Source organism: Triturus cristatus, chromosome 2_1, assembly GCF_964204655.1.
Source record: "Triturus cristatus chromosome 2_1, aTriCri1.1, whole genome shotgun sequence".
Lineage (NCBI taxonomy): Eukaryota > Metazoa > Chordata > Amphibia > Caudata > Salamandridae > Triturus > Triturus cristatus.
This window is the reverse complement of record NC_140581.1, coordinates 382,307,264-382,326,910: the sequence shown is the minus strand read 5'-3', so window position 1 is coordinate 382,326,910 and position 19,647 is coordinate 382,307,264. Positions and strand designations below refer to the sequence as shown.

Here is a 19,647-nt window from a genome sequence, read left to right as displayed (position 1 = left end):
GGCAAAAAGGTCATTGAAACCAAAAGGATAAGGAGTGACCACTACATCTGAAAGTCAATATACTACCTGCAAGTCATTGAATGCATTATACCTGTTTGAGAGAATAAGGGAAAAAGGATGGTTATCGGCAATGGGGGTGGGGCAAGTCAAAGGATCAATAGCCAGAACCAGCAGGACCCTGACATGGGTAACAATAGAAGAATAAAAACAAGGGGAATAGTAGAACATTACCACCATTGGAGAAGTTAGATGAGGATTTATGCAGAATCTCCCCTGCAAACCTGGGATGCCTAAAATAAATAATGACAAAATCCCCATCAAAGGATTTCCCAGACGGACCATTCCAGCCAAACCTAAGTGTCATCAGGATTCGATCAACACCATAGATTGGAAAGATAGACTTAGACTGCAGCCAATGCACAACTTTGTTCCCTAACTGGACTGGTGACTCGACTGAACTCTGGGGTAAAGAAGGAACATTGGCCATTATTACTACATAAGGACAGCAGGCGGGGGCAAGTTAATCACATCTGTATTAGGGCATCAAGCTCCAGTACTACACTCCCCTATGTCCCCCCTGCCCGTGGCAAGCTATCAATGTGGTCGCCATGCAAAGTCGGCGTGAATAACCATGGCTGATTGAGGATGTTGCGCATCTCTCACAGAATTAAAAGACTTATTCACACTTAAACCACCCCCCATGCTGTTAGAATCACCCTCCCTCCTAACCCTGCATCCTGTGGGTCAAGTTGTGAAGGATTACAGTACAAATCTGGAGGGGGTCAACCGCTTGACTTAGCGGGAACAGGAGTTTTAAGCTTCCCTATCACACCCAAAAGTTCAGTGATCTAGCGTAAAGCTTACCAGAACCTTAAGAACTTCTAAGAAGTGGCAGCTTCCTGGGCTGTGATGGATTCTAGGGGTTGTGGTCCCCCCCGATCAGCTCCCAACACAGCAAACTGCAGCAATTACAAAGTCAAGAGGGGTGGCCCAGCCCACCCTCCTCCTGGCTTGGATGGGCACGACCATGACAAAGTCAGGGAGCAGGGGCTAAATCTGGCACATCCAGGGCCATGGTTGCAAAAAGTGTTTTTACGCACGATGTCCCCTTCCTCCGATTCCTGGTTGTTTGGGCTGGGGTACGTCGTTTTGGGCAGTCTGGCAGATGTAGTTCCACCCCAGCGGGAGGTAACTCAAGCAGCTGGGATCCCCTCGCATACCCCTCAGCCTCTCGTAAAAGCCAAGCAAGCTGGGGGACAAGCGAGAGGCCTAAAACGAAGTCCAGACAGGAGCTAAAGTGAGAAGCAGCTCAGGCAGCAGGAGTCCACAAGCCCCACACGCACCCTGCAACCCTTTCTCTAAGTCCGAACAAGCTGGGGGACAGAGTCCCACTTCAGCAGCAGTACGAAGAAGAAATCAGGCAGGTGTGGAAATTAGGTGCATACCTGAACCATAAAAATGGTTTTGCCAGAAGTACCACACTGCACCCGCCACAAAGCCAAGGGGGGGTGGCCCTGTAATGTCTGTTCCTGCCACTGATGGGCGCAGATTGGGCCTGCCCTTGGCCTGGGGGTGGCCCTGCACTGTCTTTTTCTGGTGCTGACGGGTTCAGGACAGGCCTGTCCTTGGCCTGGGCTTTGTCCTGACATGGCCTGTGTGCGTTCCATGCCACTGGAGCTGGCAAAGCGCTTTATAGCATCAGAGAAGTCAGGAAGCAGACCCTCCTCCTCCTGGGGCTTTGAGCTTTGGGACTGCGAGTCCCTGCAGCCAAAAAATCTGTCACGGCTGTCTCTATCACTGAATAGCATGTTTCTGGTCCCTTCAAACTGTGCGAGGCAAACATTTTAGCTCTTTCAGACTCTTCTTCACCCTGCAACAAAACTGCACCTAATCCTTTGAGACTGGCATCAGTAATTAACTTGAAATCCCGGAAAGGATAAAAACTTTGCAACCTAGGTGCTGTTTCTAGTTCAGAATTTATTAAGCTCCCTCTCACAATCTTCAATCCACTCAAATTCCGCACTTTTTTCAGTATACCCCTCATTTGTCAGCTTTTCTTCACAATATTTTTAATTAACGTATTATAATACTCCGGCATACCTAAAAAGCGTAATCCATTTCGATCTGGTGATACACTGAGGCAAGATCAATCAAGGAAAACACTTTAGCTCCATTAAGGGAAGTCAGCATATGGGCATTCTTTGTTGTAGGATATTTATCAAAATCATATTCTTATTTGGTTCTCTTAAATCTACGCACAACCTAAGATCCCCATTACCATTATTGCGAGCCAACACAGAACCTAGCCATTCATTCAGTTCGACCGCTTCTATGATTTCTTCACATTTCATCATGTTCAACTCAGCCAAAATATTCTCCAGTACTGAAATTAGATCACCATGCCCCTTGCTACACTTCGGTTGTGTACCTTTCCTTATCTTAATCCTATGGACATAACTCCCCAAACATCCCAACTATTTTCTAAACACCAAGAGAAATTCCTTAAATATTCTTTGAATTAATTCATAACTTCATTCATTATTCTCCACAGCATGAATACTAGTACCCGTTATTTTTGGTGGGTCACTATTGGGGTCTAGCATAAGATTGAGATCTTTCTGATTGAACCAACTTAATATACTGTCTACCTTTGAAGAGATATATACTTTTCCAGAAACAAATCTGCCTTTGTATTCAATAAGTTCATTAAATATCCAAGAAAAATGATTTGGAAATTAATGTTATCTTTTCTCCTGAATCAAACAAACCTTATTCAGGTTTACCCTCCACCAATACTTCATCAATTGGACTTTTCCCCTTTCCGTCATTGACCAGTTAAACAATTTAACCATGTTCTATTTCATTGATACTCTTACCCTGTTGTACATCAATTTCTTCGACTTTCTCACTCATTTCTTGTTTATACACTCACTCTAGAACTGTCCTTTCTTTTCACAATTTCAACACAGAGCTTTAAGGCCAGGACAATCCTTGTGATAAGCTAAGGGGCCCTTGTTTCCACCTCGAAAACATTTTTAAAGGAAACTCTGCCTCCTCTCCTGTATATGACATTTTTGTTAAATAACATTGACTTTCTTCTCTTTCACAGAGTCTTTTTTTGTAACCTCCACACATTTAATGGGATTTTTTATTTTCTTGGAAAAAAAATTAAACTTCTTCTAATGATAGATCATCTCTTTGCCTTAGTTCATCACAAACTTATTCAATATTACAACCCAAAATAAATTGGTCTCTAATCCTTTCCTCAACAGTTCCCAAAACTTAACAGGATGAATCACATTTCCTTAAATCAGTGAAATACTCTTCTACTGATTCTTCCTCTCTTTGTATCCTTTTATCAAAGTTATACCTTTTTAATATAGTGCTGACTTTGGGCAAATAGTGTTTGTCTAATTTTCCTACATAACTCATTCATTTAAGTTCACTGCATCCTCATCAGATAGTTCCGGAAGATGGTCAAAAACCTCTCGACCTTGAGGACCTAGACAATGTAAACAATAGTGCTGTTTTCTGTTCTGAACTTATGGAAGAACCTAAAACTCCAGCATATCTATCAAAGACTCTCTTTCATTTGTCCCATTTAATATTAAGTTCTCCTGGCCAAGTCAAACAAACGGTGGAGCAGAGACACTGCATTTTACTAAAATAATAAATTCCTACACAAAAGGAAAGGAAAGTAAAAAACATCTGTACTGGCACGCGAATCTGTGCCAGAGCTCCCACTTGGAAAACACAATAATCCCAAAACAACAATTGATGACTAAGTATCAGCTTTCTGAAATGCAATTTAGAAACTGCAGACTTCAATAGGTGTGCCTATCACCAAAGATTGCAATACAGGCCCATTGTTTCCATTGAGATGTGAAATTCAATGACTGGTGTAGTCTTCATTAGATGTGCCTATTACTGAATCAGAGATGTTCCTCTGTACTAGATCTGTAATTCCTTCCTCGCAGCGTAACAGTCAGTGCTATCTATCTAAACGACTAAAGATGGCCAGAAAAACGGCATCAGGCGTTTTCTTTTTAAAATCAATAGTTTGGTTTTCAAGCGTGAGAATGTCAGGATAGAAGCTGAGCTATACATGGCTCACAAATTCAGTAAAAGAAGATTCCAGTCAACGTAAGCTGATCATCAAATACCAACAGGCACGAGACCACCTCAGCTCGAGAAGTTCCACAAAAAAGAGCGTGTGACTGATGTCAGACAAATATTTGCACTTATCTAGCAGATCCAACAGGTTACTACTAATGGTAAATACTCATGCTTATCTAAGGGATCCAAAATAGTACCAGTCAGACAGACTCCAGAAGTAACGCACAACGACCTTACATTCTAATGCAAAATGACCGAGTCTCAATCAACTAGGGTAAAGCCAAAAGGTGAACAACTCACCTTGACGTTGAGACGCTTACTCTCCCAATACTCCTTGTTTTCCTCATCACCAGTGTGACAAAGCTGTCCTCCAAAATGAATGACTACAAGGAGGGATAGTATAACTTCAAGAAGTTTATTCATCCAGGAGAGCATTCCCAGCCATCCTGACTCCAGCCCCACCAGTTCATATGTAAACATTCTCCATCATAACTAACACTATTTATATGACATAACAACATTCCAAACATTGACAAGAAATCAATTACCACATGTGTGCTCAACTTTCACTGTTTCAGCACAATTCACTTAATCTTCTGTGCCTAAAATGAATATCACCTTGTGTTATGTAACTGATGCTGATGGAAAACTTTCCAATGCTCTTGGTCCAAGTTCAAGCTATATAAAACTACAAAAACAATAAGTCAGATGAAATGAGTGCAGTGGATGTTTACTTTAACAGCCAGAGCAACTACACGATTAGGCAATAGAGGTGTTGGTTATGATGGCTTTCCCTGGCCCTCACATAGTAAAGAAACCTTTTAAATGATTGGGCATTTCATAGGCAACGTATGAGATATGTTGGACATGTGAAGATACAAGAACTGAAGTTCGGTCTTACCTTCATCTCCTCTGAGAGGCAAGGATAGCATTTTAGTGATAATATCTTTCATTGGTGAGATGTTTTAGATAGCCCAGGGCTGTGGTACAGATTGAGTCTGAAGAGTGTCAAGATGGGGATAAGGGGAATATTCAAGGAGTTGGATCCACAAGTGTGGTGTTTTTGCTTCAAAATGTCTGTCTCTTGTGCTCTAGCATTTGTTTTTGGAGTGATGTGCTACCTGTGGAGTGAAGTTGGAAGGATTTAGTGCAAATGTTGCTTGTGCCGAGGTAAAAGTTGGATGTGAATCCTTTTAACCATTTTTTGATGAGGCATTGGTTCTTAAATGCGATTCTGATCTGCCGGGAGCCAGTGGAGGTGTTTTTTTATTTGGGTGTTACAGATTGGTGTATTTATTCTGAAAATGAGGCATTCAAGTACAGATTTACTCTAAAATCATGCCACATTATTGTATATGTTCCAGGGCGGAGAACAAGCTTACAATCCCATTTCCTTTTATTGCATCTGTCTGTTATAAAACCTCAAGGCATACAGGGGCTGGTTGAATGAGCTACATCAGTTTGCTCCTGTGGGAGCTTATGATCCTGACACACAGGTAACTTTTGCCAAACAGCTCACCCACAAAATTAAAAGAATAGTCAGCATGATTACATAGCTATTGTCACCAGTGAGGATCCTTTCAGCTTCTCCGGTCAAGTAGTCCAACAGAGATGAGACGCTGCCCCTTTATAATTTATCTTTATTTATGTCCTATTGCACATCTGCTTCATGGTTACAAAACAAATGTGTTTATCTAATGGAGATGACACACAGATCTTTTTCAATATATAGGAACACTCAACAGATGGCCACTCTGATCACCAGATGTCACTCAAAGACACACATCAATGGATGGAAAACGTTTTTTAAAATGTAAGCCATTCAAAACAGAGATCACACTCATGAAAAACATCTAAGTGGGATGTTTCTCTTCTGACAAACCCTGGGACCCCCATCAAAACATCTGAAACGGGGTAAACATGGGGACTTTGACTGACTCTGATCTTTCTTTTAAGCAAAAGTTAACCATGGCATACCAAACGTATTGTCATCTCCTATGGTTTCTTGAAGCATTTTTTTTATTTTGCTCACATTGCCCTTACAGTCCACACATTCATACAATATTGTTTTGGCTTTGGCAGTGCACTATATTTTGAGCTATCTAACAGCAGAAAGACCTTACTCAATTTGAAATTTAGTTTTACCATATTTTGTCATTTACTGCTGCTTCGCTGACTGTCTGTGCATAAAAGGACCTGTTTAACATACCTTGTATTTTGCATAGGATTTCTATGATAGGGCCTATTTACAAAGATAAATGCACATAAGATTACAAACAAATCTATTTTTTTTACACCAGTCGGAAATTTGGAATGGGATTCCTGGCATGTATAAACACACTTAGGGAGGTAGAATTGTCCACCCACAAGTGTGGAGATGTCTGCAACTATCCTATTGGTTTACCTTGGAATGTTTGCATATGTTTAAAAACTTGTATGTTTGTGGGCATTCCTAACCATCTCTAACTACCTTAAATGTATGCCATCCAAGGGCTGCCGTGACTCACCTTCAAGAGGTGGAAAGGGGAATGGATAACTGTTAGATTTGAAAAGCTTTTCACCACTGCACCCAACACCTTTATGGGCTTGATACATCCAGGGAAGTAAGGGAACACACAGCATACACTTATGGGACTCAAAAGGCCCAAACCTGACATAAATACATACCCAGATTTACCAAGAAGAGACAGCCAGCCATAATTAAAGGGGTACCACTTTGTGTGTACCCTATCACTCAATAGAGTCTAGTACTCAGTTGGTGAGCAACCTACCAAATCATTGTAGAGTACAAGTCAAGAGACAGGAAAACATACTATGTCTACCAGAAAGATAAAATGAAGAACAGTTTGTAACATAGATATCTTACCAGTGACATTCAAACCTATAAGAGCTGAGGTCAAGATATACTCTCAGAAACTATTACACAGGTATCTCTACAAAACAACTCAAAGGAATACAGTTACAAGAAAGAATATCTCAGACTAAGGTCAGAAAAATGTTAAAAGAAGTACATAAAGGAAGAACACAGACAATAGTAGGATAACAGTCCCTTAACAACTTTGTATACAGATGGGTCTAATAGGTTCCGTCAATGTCTTTGCAGAAAACAAGTCCCTTAACCAGTTAGTAAGCATCTAAAGGAAAAAAAGAAAAATATAGCGCACCAAAAACTGCTGTTTAGTGAAGGTGGATACGAGAATGCACCAAGTCACTATGACTATTTACATCATATGTGTACTAAGATTGTTCAAATAGACTGTCATCAAGGTGGCAAGGCCAGGTATCTTAGCAGATATATTTGAGCATGCAGAACCTAAAATCTACATGCTGGCTCTCAGATTATGGTACGTTTGCAGTTTTGAAAATAATCCTGCCCCCTGATTTTAGTGATACCTATGTACAAAGGTAAAGTTGGTATTTGGGGATTAAGCTCTCTCAGGCTGATTGTCAAATGACCAGTGACCAAGTTCAGGCATGTCTCTCCCTCCTTCAATGCACAGCCAGACATAGTAAGAGGCATAAAGGAGTCTCTCTCACTATCCACCCTTAGTCCCACTACTCACAAACATTAGGCAGTAGAACATAGCAGCACATAAAGCAACCTGCTGATCCCATGGCAAGTAGGGAAATGGCTCATTCAACTTGTGTAGCCCTGTTCAGTTCAACTGAGACCCTGGTTTGCCTCAAGAAATAGAGAAGAGCCTAGAGAGCATCAAAAGTAACGAGGCATCGCAAAGAAATGCATTCCCCCGATTGGTGCAGAGCCAACAGTGCAGACCTGATCCTAGTAATTCCAAGAAAAGAGAGAGTTTACCCCAGTTAGGCCAAAAGGGACCGGGTAGTTAGCACTAAACAAAGGAAGATTTCGCTTTTGCGACCACGTTTATAGCTTATTATTAGTTTGCACTGAACCAATAAAAATCTACACTACAACACTGAACATCTACACCAGGTCATTGAAAAAAGTATACTTTATTACACCAGTTACACAAAAAACTGCTTGAAATTGCAGTGATATTAAAACATTAAGAAAGCTAAAAATACATTAAACATCATTTATATAATGATCAACATTTAATAAAAATCATGATAGTGGCATTACAAGTATACTGCAAGTGTATTGTGGGTACAAACACTACCACTTAAGGACCCGAGAAAACAGTTGATCCGAGATTTCAAATTCTTAGCAACCTATTTCTTATTTATATAATTTTCAACATGCAATGTACACTTTCCACAAGTTTGTTAATATTATACAAAACCCAGTTATATGTCATATAATGCCAATATCATGATTTTTATTAAATGTTGATCATTATAATGTATACTTTTTTCAGTGACCTGGAGTAGATGTTCACTATTGTAGTGTAGATTTTTATTGGTTCAGTGCAAACTAATGATAAGATATAAACGTGGTCACAAAAGGGAAATCTTCTATTGTTTAGTGTTTACTGATCCTAGTAATGACAATGGACTTCTCTTAGTGTGAAGTCAACCTGGGAAATATCAAAATGTGTGAAATCATATGGTTTCAAAATGGCTCACAACACAGGTTAACAAATGGCTTCAATGGAATTGTGTGGCCCATGTGCACGGGAGGCTGACTATTGGGTCTATTACAAAGATAAATTCAAGTAAAATGACAACCAAATCTATTTTTTCTACAACAGGCGGAAATTCACAAAGAGATTTCTGGCACTTCTGGACATTCACCAGTTTATGGCCCACCTCTGTCCAGTTAATTCAGGAAAGCTATGGCAGCCTTGAAAGGTGATATACACTGGATAAAGCGACAACTGTATATTAGGCAATATTTGCAGCCTCTAATGAAATACAGTTTAGAAAAATAATTTAAAATAAATTTCAAATATATTCCTTTCAGCATAAATGCATATACCTTTAAAATATAAAGTAAGAGTTAGCCATTTAAATAGAAACACCTGAGGACTGAGACTGGCACATAGACCTGGGACTTCAGCAGTTTTAAACAAACTGAATGAGGAAAATGCAAAACAAAGATCTGAGGTCTAAACGTAAGGAAGATTGAATTTCCCACAGAGGCAATCTGGTGTTAAAATTCTGATATCACACAAAGTTCTGAAAAAGTTCCTCAATTCCCACCCGGAACAAACCTCATATTCAAGTCTTGATGCCTTTCTTGCACATCTGTTCATGCACATAATCTTAATTTGAATAATCTATACTTCCCATGTATGGCAAAATCTACACATATCTGCCAATTTTACACAATTCTGCTGCACTGCCAGCAGTTCTAGAACTGAAGCCATCCCAACAATTTGTCAAAGCGCCTTTAAGTTCAAATGTAATTATGTGTTTTTGCAAATACTGGAATGCACACACGGACATGTCAATGAACCCATACACAGACACGTCAACGTGCTTCAGCGCTGACCTACAACAATCCACCTGTTTTAATGGGTAGAGGTCAAAATGTATGTATAAAGGCAATAAGGTGGTACCCATAATTTATAAAGAGTATTGGAGGCATTTTGCATACTGAAGGCATTTTGCCTTCGCAAAAAGGAACATTACCAAAATTGGGCTGTTGGCTACTGCAAAAAGTCCTTTTTGGCATATAACAAACCAAAACTGCAATTTGCTGTTACCGAATCACAATATGAGTTAGCAACTAAAAAAACAAACAGGTACTTGGAAAGGGCGTGTTTAGGGCTTCACTTCCAAACAGTGTTTCAGAATGCGATGTATTAATGTTTTGCAACCTAAGTCCAGTATCAAAACATTATTATTTTATCGACTACACAAATGTAGTGGTTGACCATGCCCAAACGAGAAGGGAACCCCACAAACCACTTACTACTCTTGAAATATGTTACTGAAACCTTTCTGTTTGTTTTTATATGTAACCCTCTGAGTGCATGCACTGGTAATGCCAATAGGTTTGATAATGGCTGCCAGCCTTTTGACAATTCTTGTTTTGCCTTGTCAAGGTTTTTCCAAAACTGTTATTTGGGAAGATGCCGAGGACCTCATTAAATAAAAAAAATAACAAAAATGACTAAAGGCAAAAGTGTTTTTCTGGTCTCAAAAAGTACTTATTGCCATGGTACACCCGGCAATGAAGGGAAGGAACTTGTGTGTGGATGTCCTCCTTGTGAAAGGGCAGTATGCCATAACTCAAAGTAAAGTCAAAGTGGGCTAACATTTCCCCTCAATGCATGCTGAAGTGGGTAGAAGAAAAATGTTAATGAGACAATCACAGAGTAATGGGTGACCTCTGGCTGAAAACTCACATTAGAAACTAAGGTTTACATACTTTAAGTAAAATCAAAATGTGTTGGCTAACACACAGCTAAAAAGCCATCCATCTGGCATAGGCGGTTAGCCTCACCTTTCAGAAAGAAAGCAAGAAAGATGGGAAGGAAGTAAAGAAGAAAGGAAAAAGGAAAGGAAGGCAGACAAAAAGTGAAGAAAGAGGGGCAAAAAAGCCCGAAAGAAAGGCATAACGGAAGGAAGGCAGGGAGGCAAAAATGTAAGGAAGGGAGGGAGGCAAAAAGGAAGAAAGAAGAAAAGAAGGAAAAAATGCAAAAACAAGGAAAATTAGATAAATGGCAAGAAAGAAAGAAGGCAGGAAAGAAAGGAAAATGGAAAGAGGAAAGAAAAGAAGAAAAGGAAAGAAGACAAAAATAAAAAAAGGTAAGAAGACAAGAAAGAAAGAAGCAAAGAAGACAAAAAAGAAAGAAGGAAACATAAATAAAGAACGGAAGAGTGTAAGAAAGATGGCAAAATGGAAAGAAAGAAGGAAGGAAAAAGAAAAGGCAAATAAAGAAATATGGAGATAAAGAAGGAAAGAAGGTAAAAAGAAAAAGAACACAAAAGAACAAAAACTCAAAGACAAAAAAGAAAGAAAGAAAGAAAGGAAAGAAGGAGAGACAAAGGGAAGGAGGAATCAAGGAAAGAGGAAAGAAGGAAAGAACAAATTGAAGAAGAAAAGAAAATGGAAAGAAAGCAAAAAAGAAAGAAACAAAGAAAGAAAAGATGAAATGAAGGAAGAGGAAAAGAAGGAACAAAGGAAAACAAAAGGAAAAAGAAACGGAAAGAAGTAAAGAAACTAGGAAAGAATCAAAAAAAGAAAGAAAGAAGGAAAGAAGGCAAAACAAGAAAAGAACCAAGAAAAAAAGGAAAGAAAAAGTGAATAATACAAAAAGAAAAAGAAGCAAAGAAAAAAGGAAAGGAAAGAAAGAAAGAAGGAATGAATGAAAGAAGAAAAGAAAGGAAAAAAGGCAAAACAAAGAAAGGAAAGAAGGAAAGAAAAAGGGAAAGATGAAAGATAAAAGGAAAGAAAGGAAGGAAAAAGAAGATGGAAAGAAGGAAGGAAAAATCTCTGTAAGGTTTTTAAAAGACTGTTATAAGTGTGCTGCAAATTAAACAACATAAAGTCTGGTGTTCTTCTTCAAAGTTTATAAAAGTACCATTGGTAAAATCGAGTCCAGGAACACAATATGGTATGCTGTGAAATAGCAGCAGTCAACTTAAGAAAAGAAGTTTACAATATCATTAGAAGGAGACAGGAACTAGTCATGGTGGAATGAGCCCTATGCTCACTTCAAATGTGTCCTACTATCACATCAGGCAACATTGGCACTAAAAGGACCTTGTTGTGTGCTGATGTGCACTTTGTGCAAGTGCAAAATGCAGTCACTGAAAGTCTCGTTTACCAGAGGTTTAAGTAGGCTGCTCCACTGCCCCATGCTGCAGTGGGCAGAAGCAAAATGGGAGTGACACGACAGACCAATGGGTGAAGACAGGTGGCTGAACGTCCTTTTAAGTAAGTGTTGGACCCGGGATCCCTGGTTGGCTGAGGTAGGTTCCTTAGGCCAAAAAGGGACCCTCGGTTCCACATCAGGGAAAGGAAGGACACCTTCTGAGATAGCCCAAGCTCACTCCCTTGGTAGCTTGGCACGAGCAGCCAGGCTTATCTTCAAGGCAAATGTGTAAAGTATTTGTAATCACGCTCACAGCAACCCAATGATGACACCACAAATGGACTCCACATGAGTTTCATAAAATCAAGAGTAAATTTCTATTAAAAGATATAAGATAAGACCACACGATATAAATCTAACATATGCGTATTTGTAATATTCCTTCTGGCCGGTTGTTAGGCCAACCAGCCCTTGTAAGTTCTGGCGATATTAATGAGCACTTCTAAACGTTCCACTGCAATCCAACTGCAATGCTATGCAGTTCATAATGCTAGAATCAGGCACTTGGCAATATAAAAATAATGCAGTTCGTAATGCTAGAATCAGGCACTTTTCAATGTAAACATAATGCAATGCGTAACGCTAGAATCAGGCACTTTGCAATGTAAACATAATGCAATGAGTAACGCAACAATCAGGTACCTCGTTATGCAGAACTAATGCAGTGAGTAATACGCTAATCAGGTAGTTCGTTATTCAGGAATAATGCAATGCGTAATACCCTAATCAGGTAGTTAGTTATGCAGAAACAATGCTATGCTTAATACGACAATCAGGTAGTTCGTTATGCAGAAATAATGCAATGTGTAATACACTCCAGCACAGATCACAGTGCCTTTGGTGGTCTCTCCGCCACTCGTGATGACTTGCAGTCAGCCTCTGTCAACAGTTGCCCCCAACACGGGTATGGTGTAACCAAAAGTGCAGCTCCGAAGTCTGGCCCCAGTACTGCCACTCCCTTGGCAAGTATCGGCCGTGATACGATCCGAAGCAGAGGCTCACGCTGCCGGAATGAGAGAGGCCGAGAGTGTCTCCCTCTGACCCCGCACCCTGCCCCAGGTGCCAACACACGTTACCTGGGGGGTGTGACCTCGCTCTCCTCTCTGCTTCCAGCGACTTCGGCCTCCGATGCAATCTTTGTGAATTCCAGGCAGTGGGACTCGAGCCCTCCCTCAACAAGATTGGCTCGAGGTCCCGCTCTGGCAACAGCGGGCTCGGGCCGGCGGCTCAGCTCCTCCGGGGCTGCCGGTCCGGGCCGCTGACACTACGAAGATCTACATGGCACACGCACACAGCGTCACTGAGACTCACTTTAACTTCGGATGCACGATCACCTGGCACTCCTCACGTAGATCTCAGGCTGCACGAAGCCCACGCACACAGCTTCGCTTAGACTCACTTTAACTCTGGGCGCACAATAATAAGGCAATCCTCATAAAGGTCTCAGGCTTCACAAAGCACATGCACACAGCGTTGCTGAGACTCACTTGGATTCCGTGTGTGCACGATGACAAGGCAATCCTCACGAAGGTCCAAGGCTGCACAAAGCACATAGCGTCGCTGAGACTCACTTGGATTCCGGGTGTGCACGATAACAAGGCAATCCTCACGAAGGTCCCAGGCTGCACAAAGAACACACACACAGCGTCGCTGAGTCTCACTTCGACTCCAGGTGCCCATGATCACAGGGCACTTCTTACGAGGGTCTCAAGCTGTAAAAAGCACATGCACACAGCGTCGCTGAGACTCTCCTGGAAACTTTTGTGTTCCTGAGTTTCCACAACAGGGAGCCACCTCACCTCAGGCCCTTGGAGATAAGTTACTTCAGGACACAGCACAGCAAAGTCTTTTCAAGCAGGGGGACACAGCACACAGCAAAGTCCCTTCAGCCTTTCCTTGGTTAAAACAGCAAACTGCAGGCCAGCCCTAGAACACACAGCAAGGGTCAGTCCTTTCCTTCAGTCTCTTCAGTTGTTTCTTCCTTCACAAAGGTTCCTCTTGACCACAAAGTAGCTTCAGTCTTGTTCAATCTTGATCAAGCCATCTCCAAAGTTCAGGGGCTTCAGCTCTCATAGTTATACCCCTAAATGTCTTTGAAGTCTTTGTGTTCAGGGGGGCACTGACCCCTGTTCAAACCAGTTCCAGGTGCCTCCCTGCCAGTGACACCTTTTTCCTTTGATTAATGGGGGTCTGGATTCTCAATCACTCAGCAGGAGATGGGACAATTGTTTTATGGCAGCAACCCAGGCCTATTCACCTCTAGGGGCTACTCCTCCCCCCTACATTCCAGATGTAGGTCAGCCTGCATCTGGAACTGTCTCACCTCCTCTCCTGGGTCAAGACATTCCCCAGATCCTATCGCATTCAAATCCAGACATTCAATCCACAACCAGGCAGAGACACACATAATTGTTTAGAACACAAAAACCCAGCCACTTCTAAAAGAGTGGCTTCTAAACACACAATGCAAAAACCACCTTCATAAAAAGATGTGTTATTATATTGTGAGTTCAGGCACACTAAACTTCACCTCTCATCTTAAGCATTTGGGAAGATAGGCTGGAAAACATATTACACAGCCTCCCCATTCTATCCTATGGGCAAGATGGCCTTTCAACAGTGAAAAACGAAATGGAGTGTGTTTCACTGTCAGGACATGGTACACACCTTAGTACATGTCCTACCTTTCACATGCACTGCACCCTGCCCAGAAGGTACCTTGGACCCACCATAGGGGTGTCTGATGAGCATAGAGAGGGAAGGGTAAGTTCTGGCAAGTGGGTGCACTTGTCAGAACAACATGGCAGTTTAACAAACTGCACGCAGGCCCTGCAATGGCAGGCCTGAGTTCCCTCTTTAAGGCTACTTGTGTGGGTGGCACAATTAGTGCTGCAGGTCCACTAGTAGCATTTGCATTACCAGCCCTGGCACACATGGTGTACTTTGCTCGGGACTTTACTAGTAAGGCAAACATACCAATCATGGACAACCAATTACCATTACACTTTACACAGGAAGCAGTTGCACTTTGACACTGATCAGCAGTGGTGGCAAAATGCCTAAAGCATCTAAGTTGGAAACACCATGTCAGAAAAAAGGTCTTGGGGGAAAGCAAAACGTTTGAAGAACTTTAGCCAAAAAGGGCCAAGTCCAACAGTAAGTATATTAGTTTGGTAAAATCAAAAGTAAAATCAAAGACCGAACAAAGATTGCTTTATTTAAAAGCAATAACAGACATGGTGGCCTGCTGACCCGAGCAGGCCACTATCCTTGTGATGACTGCAAATCAAAAAGGTAGGTCCTTTTTTACCCACTACAATTTGGTATTTTGCAAACCAACCTATTAGTACAAAGGTTGGTTCTTAAAATACCACACTGGTCACAAAAAATTGTGACGCAAATTGTGCCACAGGTGCTTTGTACATCTGGCTTATTGCGTACTGAGGCAGAACCCCCAAAATTGAAATTTTCAAAACACAGATAAGCACTGAGCTCTGCAAATGCTTCTTAATCCTGACCTGCAGCAATCTCTGCATTTGCAGCTTAGAGGCAGGCCTGCCAAGTACCATGCATCATGCGTTAGACTAACGCATTTCAGTGTGATGGTCACACTGAAATGCATTGTCATGCATAATAGCACCTCCTGAGCTGTCAAGCAGGAGCTCTAGTAACCATGCACCACTGACCAGTACTGAAACTAAAGCTGGAGGGAGGAGTGGCAGCGCGCCATGCACTCTGCTCCTGAGCTGTGGCTGCTACTCTTTTACAATGTAACATGTATACTAGGATTCACCAACGGCAGGGCATATGTGCTACAGTCATACTTCTGTGACTCAGTCAGGAGGTCAGGAAGAGTTTTGTAGCACACGCGTCCTGCTGCCGCCAGCAGCTGGAGTTAAAGTTTCAGCAGGCTCGCACCGCGGTTAATTTAAATTAATTAATAGAAATGTTGATCACGCACTGGAGGGAGCCGACCCACGGCACTGGGGCGCCAGCTGTTGAGTGAACCGCCTGTGGCAGGCCGATGCGCAGGAGTTGTTCAGCACATAGGAGCACACCAGTCTCTCCACGCAGCTGCTGAACCTCAGAGGGCAGAGTCGTTGAGGCCACGGCGAGAGCAAAGTGAGTGCAGCTTGGAGTGTGAACTTTGTCTTAGTCTTCTTCATTATAAATATGCTTTCACTGTATAGCACTTACCGCACCCTGTCTTCCTCCTTCAACCGATCCGGGTTTTGCTGATCCCTGTCTTCCTTCTTCACCCCCGTTGATCCCCCGGTCCACGCACCTTTGTGTCTTGTGCCTAATAGTCGACAGGCCATCCCAAGGCCCCTTGATAAGTCACGTTGTTGTCGTCACTGGCTACCGCTTGTACACCGGTGTTTGGTCACCGCGAATGGCCCAGCTCCCACTTCATTTCCCACGGTTGGCCTCAGCTCTTTGCCGCATTTGCGGTGAGTAATGGCAGGACCAACCTCGTAAGCAGCCTTGGGAGCCCCACCCTGAAACAAGAAATCTGGAAATGCTGGGCTCTGCTACAGGTAGAATGGTGACAGGGAGAGAAGGGTGTGGGAGGATAGCAGCCAGGGGTGATGGATAGGTGTGCGGGTTGAGAGGGGCGTGGCAGGAGGCGACACTAATAGAGGCTTAGCTTTTCAGCAATCCACTCCACATTGGCCACGGCTCAGGGTGATTTAAGAGGCTTTTGTGCATGAGGAAGGGCTTTGCTGCATTAGGTGTCAGCCTGAAAGACTTATGTAAACTGGAAGACAGTTCTGCTGACATATAACAATGTTGTAATCCCTCTACAACCTGAGGGGTTGCCCTGCTGTACAATACTGGTGCGAGTTAGCGGGATCCTTGCAATCTGTTGTCTCACATGCGAATCTAGAAGGTTTTTGCAGCCCAAGACATCTCACCTCTGTTATGTGTGAGTTAATAAGTGTAGTGAAACCTGGTGCACTGGTGTGTTGCAGTCCTGCCAAGTACCACGCATCAGGCGATCTGCGTGGCAATGTCTAATGCTTGCAGTTATGCAAAAAAGAAAATTACCAAAAAGTGTTAGACTAACCGATGCGTAGCACTTGGCGGGTCTGATATCCTGAAACTGTTAGACAAAGATGACAAATACACTGGCATGTCAGACCTCCCAGGTACATAAACCTGTGTCCAGTGAACCACAAACAGTGTATGAAACAGGATGAAGGAGCTTTCATGATTGCTTTTCATTCTGCTAAGAGTTGTTGCACACAGGAGCAGAGCACAAGGCAGCTGACAGCAGCTTGGCTTGACATCACACCTGGCAACAGGGGTAGTCTGAGAAACACCTAGAATTAGCACTTCCCCCATGAATATGTGAATACCTGATTGACGCCTACCTCTAAACCAAGCCCCTAAATTGCTGACTGAATGAGCACTAAGACAGTATCCATCCTTCTGTTGTAGTGACAGACCAGGACATACCTTCTCTCCAGCCTTTCCTTGCTTTTCATTTCTTCCTCTCTCTCGCTATCTCCTTCCTCTACAGTTTCACTTCCCACCCTCCTCTTCTCATTATATACCCCATCCTCCTCCCTTCATGCTCACTTTTCCTTTCTCTCATTTTCCTCTTCTTTCATCTCATTCTCTTGATTCTTCCTACCTTTGATCGTCATCCTCTTCTCTCTTTTGCCTTTCTTCTTTCCTCCGAGGTACTTTCATCGCTTTGCTTCAATACCTCCAATTTCCTCCTTCTGCTCCAATATTTCTTATCTTCCTATAGCCTCTGGCTTCCACTCAGCACCCTATTCCTCCTCCGTTTCTTCTCCCTATCACAAATCCTCCTTTTGCCTCTAATCCTACTCCCATTGCCACCCTCCCTCCTTCCCTCTCTCTCCTCTCCCTCTTCCTGTTGTTTCTGTTTTTCCTTCTCATCCCTCTCGTCTACCTTTTGCAAATGTGTACATACATAGTCTGCAGTGAATGGCATGTGATGTCTTATTGAAGAACGTGTAATCTACAGCATGTTCAAAACAGGACAGTATGGTATGCAATGTCACTGTCCCTGTGACTTTAGTGCTAAAAGAATGAGAACAGCTAACAGGTGGCTGGTTGCCGACCGCAGCCCGGGCTGTGATTAAGTGTGTGTTTCTGTCCCCTCCTTTACGTTGCGGTTTATTTCTCAAAACCACTGGGGGTAATTTACAACATGTTTATGACAGTCCTAAATTGTCGGCTATGTTGTATGAGAGATTACTGTGCCAGCTTCAGCATGTGAGGATCATGCAAAATGGTGCTTGACAGCCTGTCCGTGTGCTAGTCAGCTGAGACTGTGTGACACGTAGGCAGCAGACATGCCTACTTGTGTAAGTTGTTCATGTTGGGCCCTCACATATCCTTCCTGTTGTTCCATGTGGACAGAGAGACCATTTCTGGTGCCTTGTTGCAGTTTTAAGATCTTATTAGAGTTTCTTGTTGCTCAAATGGGTGTAAATTCTAATATTTATGTTTCCCTCGTCTACATTGCTTGATTTTGCTAGAAAGAAAGTGTCACTCATAGTCGTTGAAATGTCACTCATATTTGCACTGATATTATGAAAATGTCACCCATAGCTATCTGAAACCTTGGCAGCTATGTAGAGGACGTTCAAGGCCTCCTTCAAGTTCTACTGCTGTGATGCTAATGATAACTGAAGGACATGGTGACCTGTGTACTTCACCACTGTGGAGCTGAAGCTGTATACTGGCTTTACATTCTTCTGAAAAAGCCCCCCCTCCCCCCCCCAAAAAAAAAAACGGCAATGATGAAGAAATTAGCAAACATAAGAAGTATAAGAAGCAATTTCAGTTAGAGGAAAAACACTGAAAAATCCCCTAATTGCTACTTTTAAATCAATTTTCACTTGCACGATGGAGAGTGATCTGCTTTAATTAAACTCATTATTGCATTTAATTAAGATTCTTGATTCCTTTAGAACTAATTACAAAGCTGAATTTCCTGTGGGGTCTTACCAAGCTGCTCTGCTAAATGCCTTCCTCTTTCAGTGGCGACCACCCTCTCATCTTCCATGTCACACTTGTTTCCAACTAAAATCACCTGGGCATTATCCCACGAGTATGTCTTGATCTGAGTAGACCTGTTAAAGAGAGAGATGGTGTTAAAGAATGATAAACCTGGCAGACTTTAATCTCATAAAAAAAGTGGAATGTCATGTTTAAGTCATTTCACACTGGTTCTAGGGTTTCACGTGGCTTTTGCTGCTGATGAAGGCATGTGGAAATTAACTAATCTCTCATTTTTTATGACATATATGTATTGTTTTCCATAAACAGAATTTGGTACAGGTTGGAAGCATGATACAACAGTAGCCACTATATAAATCAGACATGTAGTTGTCACACACGGCATACATTATTGAAAAAAAGGTCTCACCACCCCAACCACCTTTACTTGAGTAAGTATAAAGGAAAGGACACAAAATAATCAGCGCCTAACATTCATGCAATTCCGTTCTGTGAGGATCCTTTGTTGGTCCCCTGGTCTCCAGACCTTTTTTGTTTTCTTGCACATCTTTGCATTCATTCACTGTTTTCTCAGCAGCCGAGCTTCTATCCATAACTATCAACCAGTCAATGACCAGGGTTGGGTCACTGGCGTTCCATTCACGTGTGACACTTCACTTGGCCACCAGGAATCTGAGGCTTACCAGAGCCTCGAGCCTGTGCTCCCCTCCCAGCGGTCGATTACACTCATCCATTTCTTTTATGTGAATTATATTGGAGAGGCCATGTTTCGGAGTGATGGGCAGGT

The 19,647-nt window shown here is 42.3% G+C and overlaps 1 protein-coding gene across 2 annotated transcripts in view; it reads right to left on the bottom strand.

Moving 5' to 3' along the window:
* Positions 1–19,647, bottom strand: part of RAB3C (RAB3C, member RAS oncogene family) — a 360,060-nt gene that overhangs the window by 31,458 nt on the left and 308,955 nt on the right. For both annotated transcript variants that reach the window (XM_085631449.1, XM_085631442.1), the window contains exon 4: positions 18,849–18,973. In XM_085631449.1, coding sequence (XP_085487575.1) covers positions 18,849–18,973 — 125 coding nt within the window. The remainder of the gene's footprint in view (positions 1–18,848; positions 18,974–19,647) is intronic.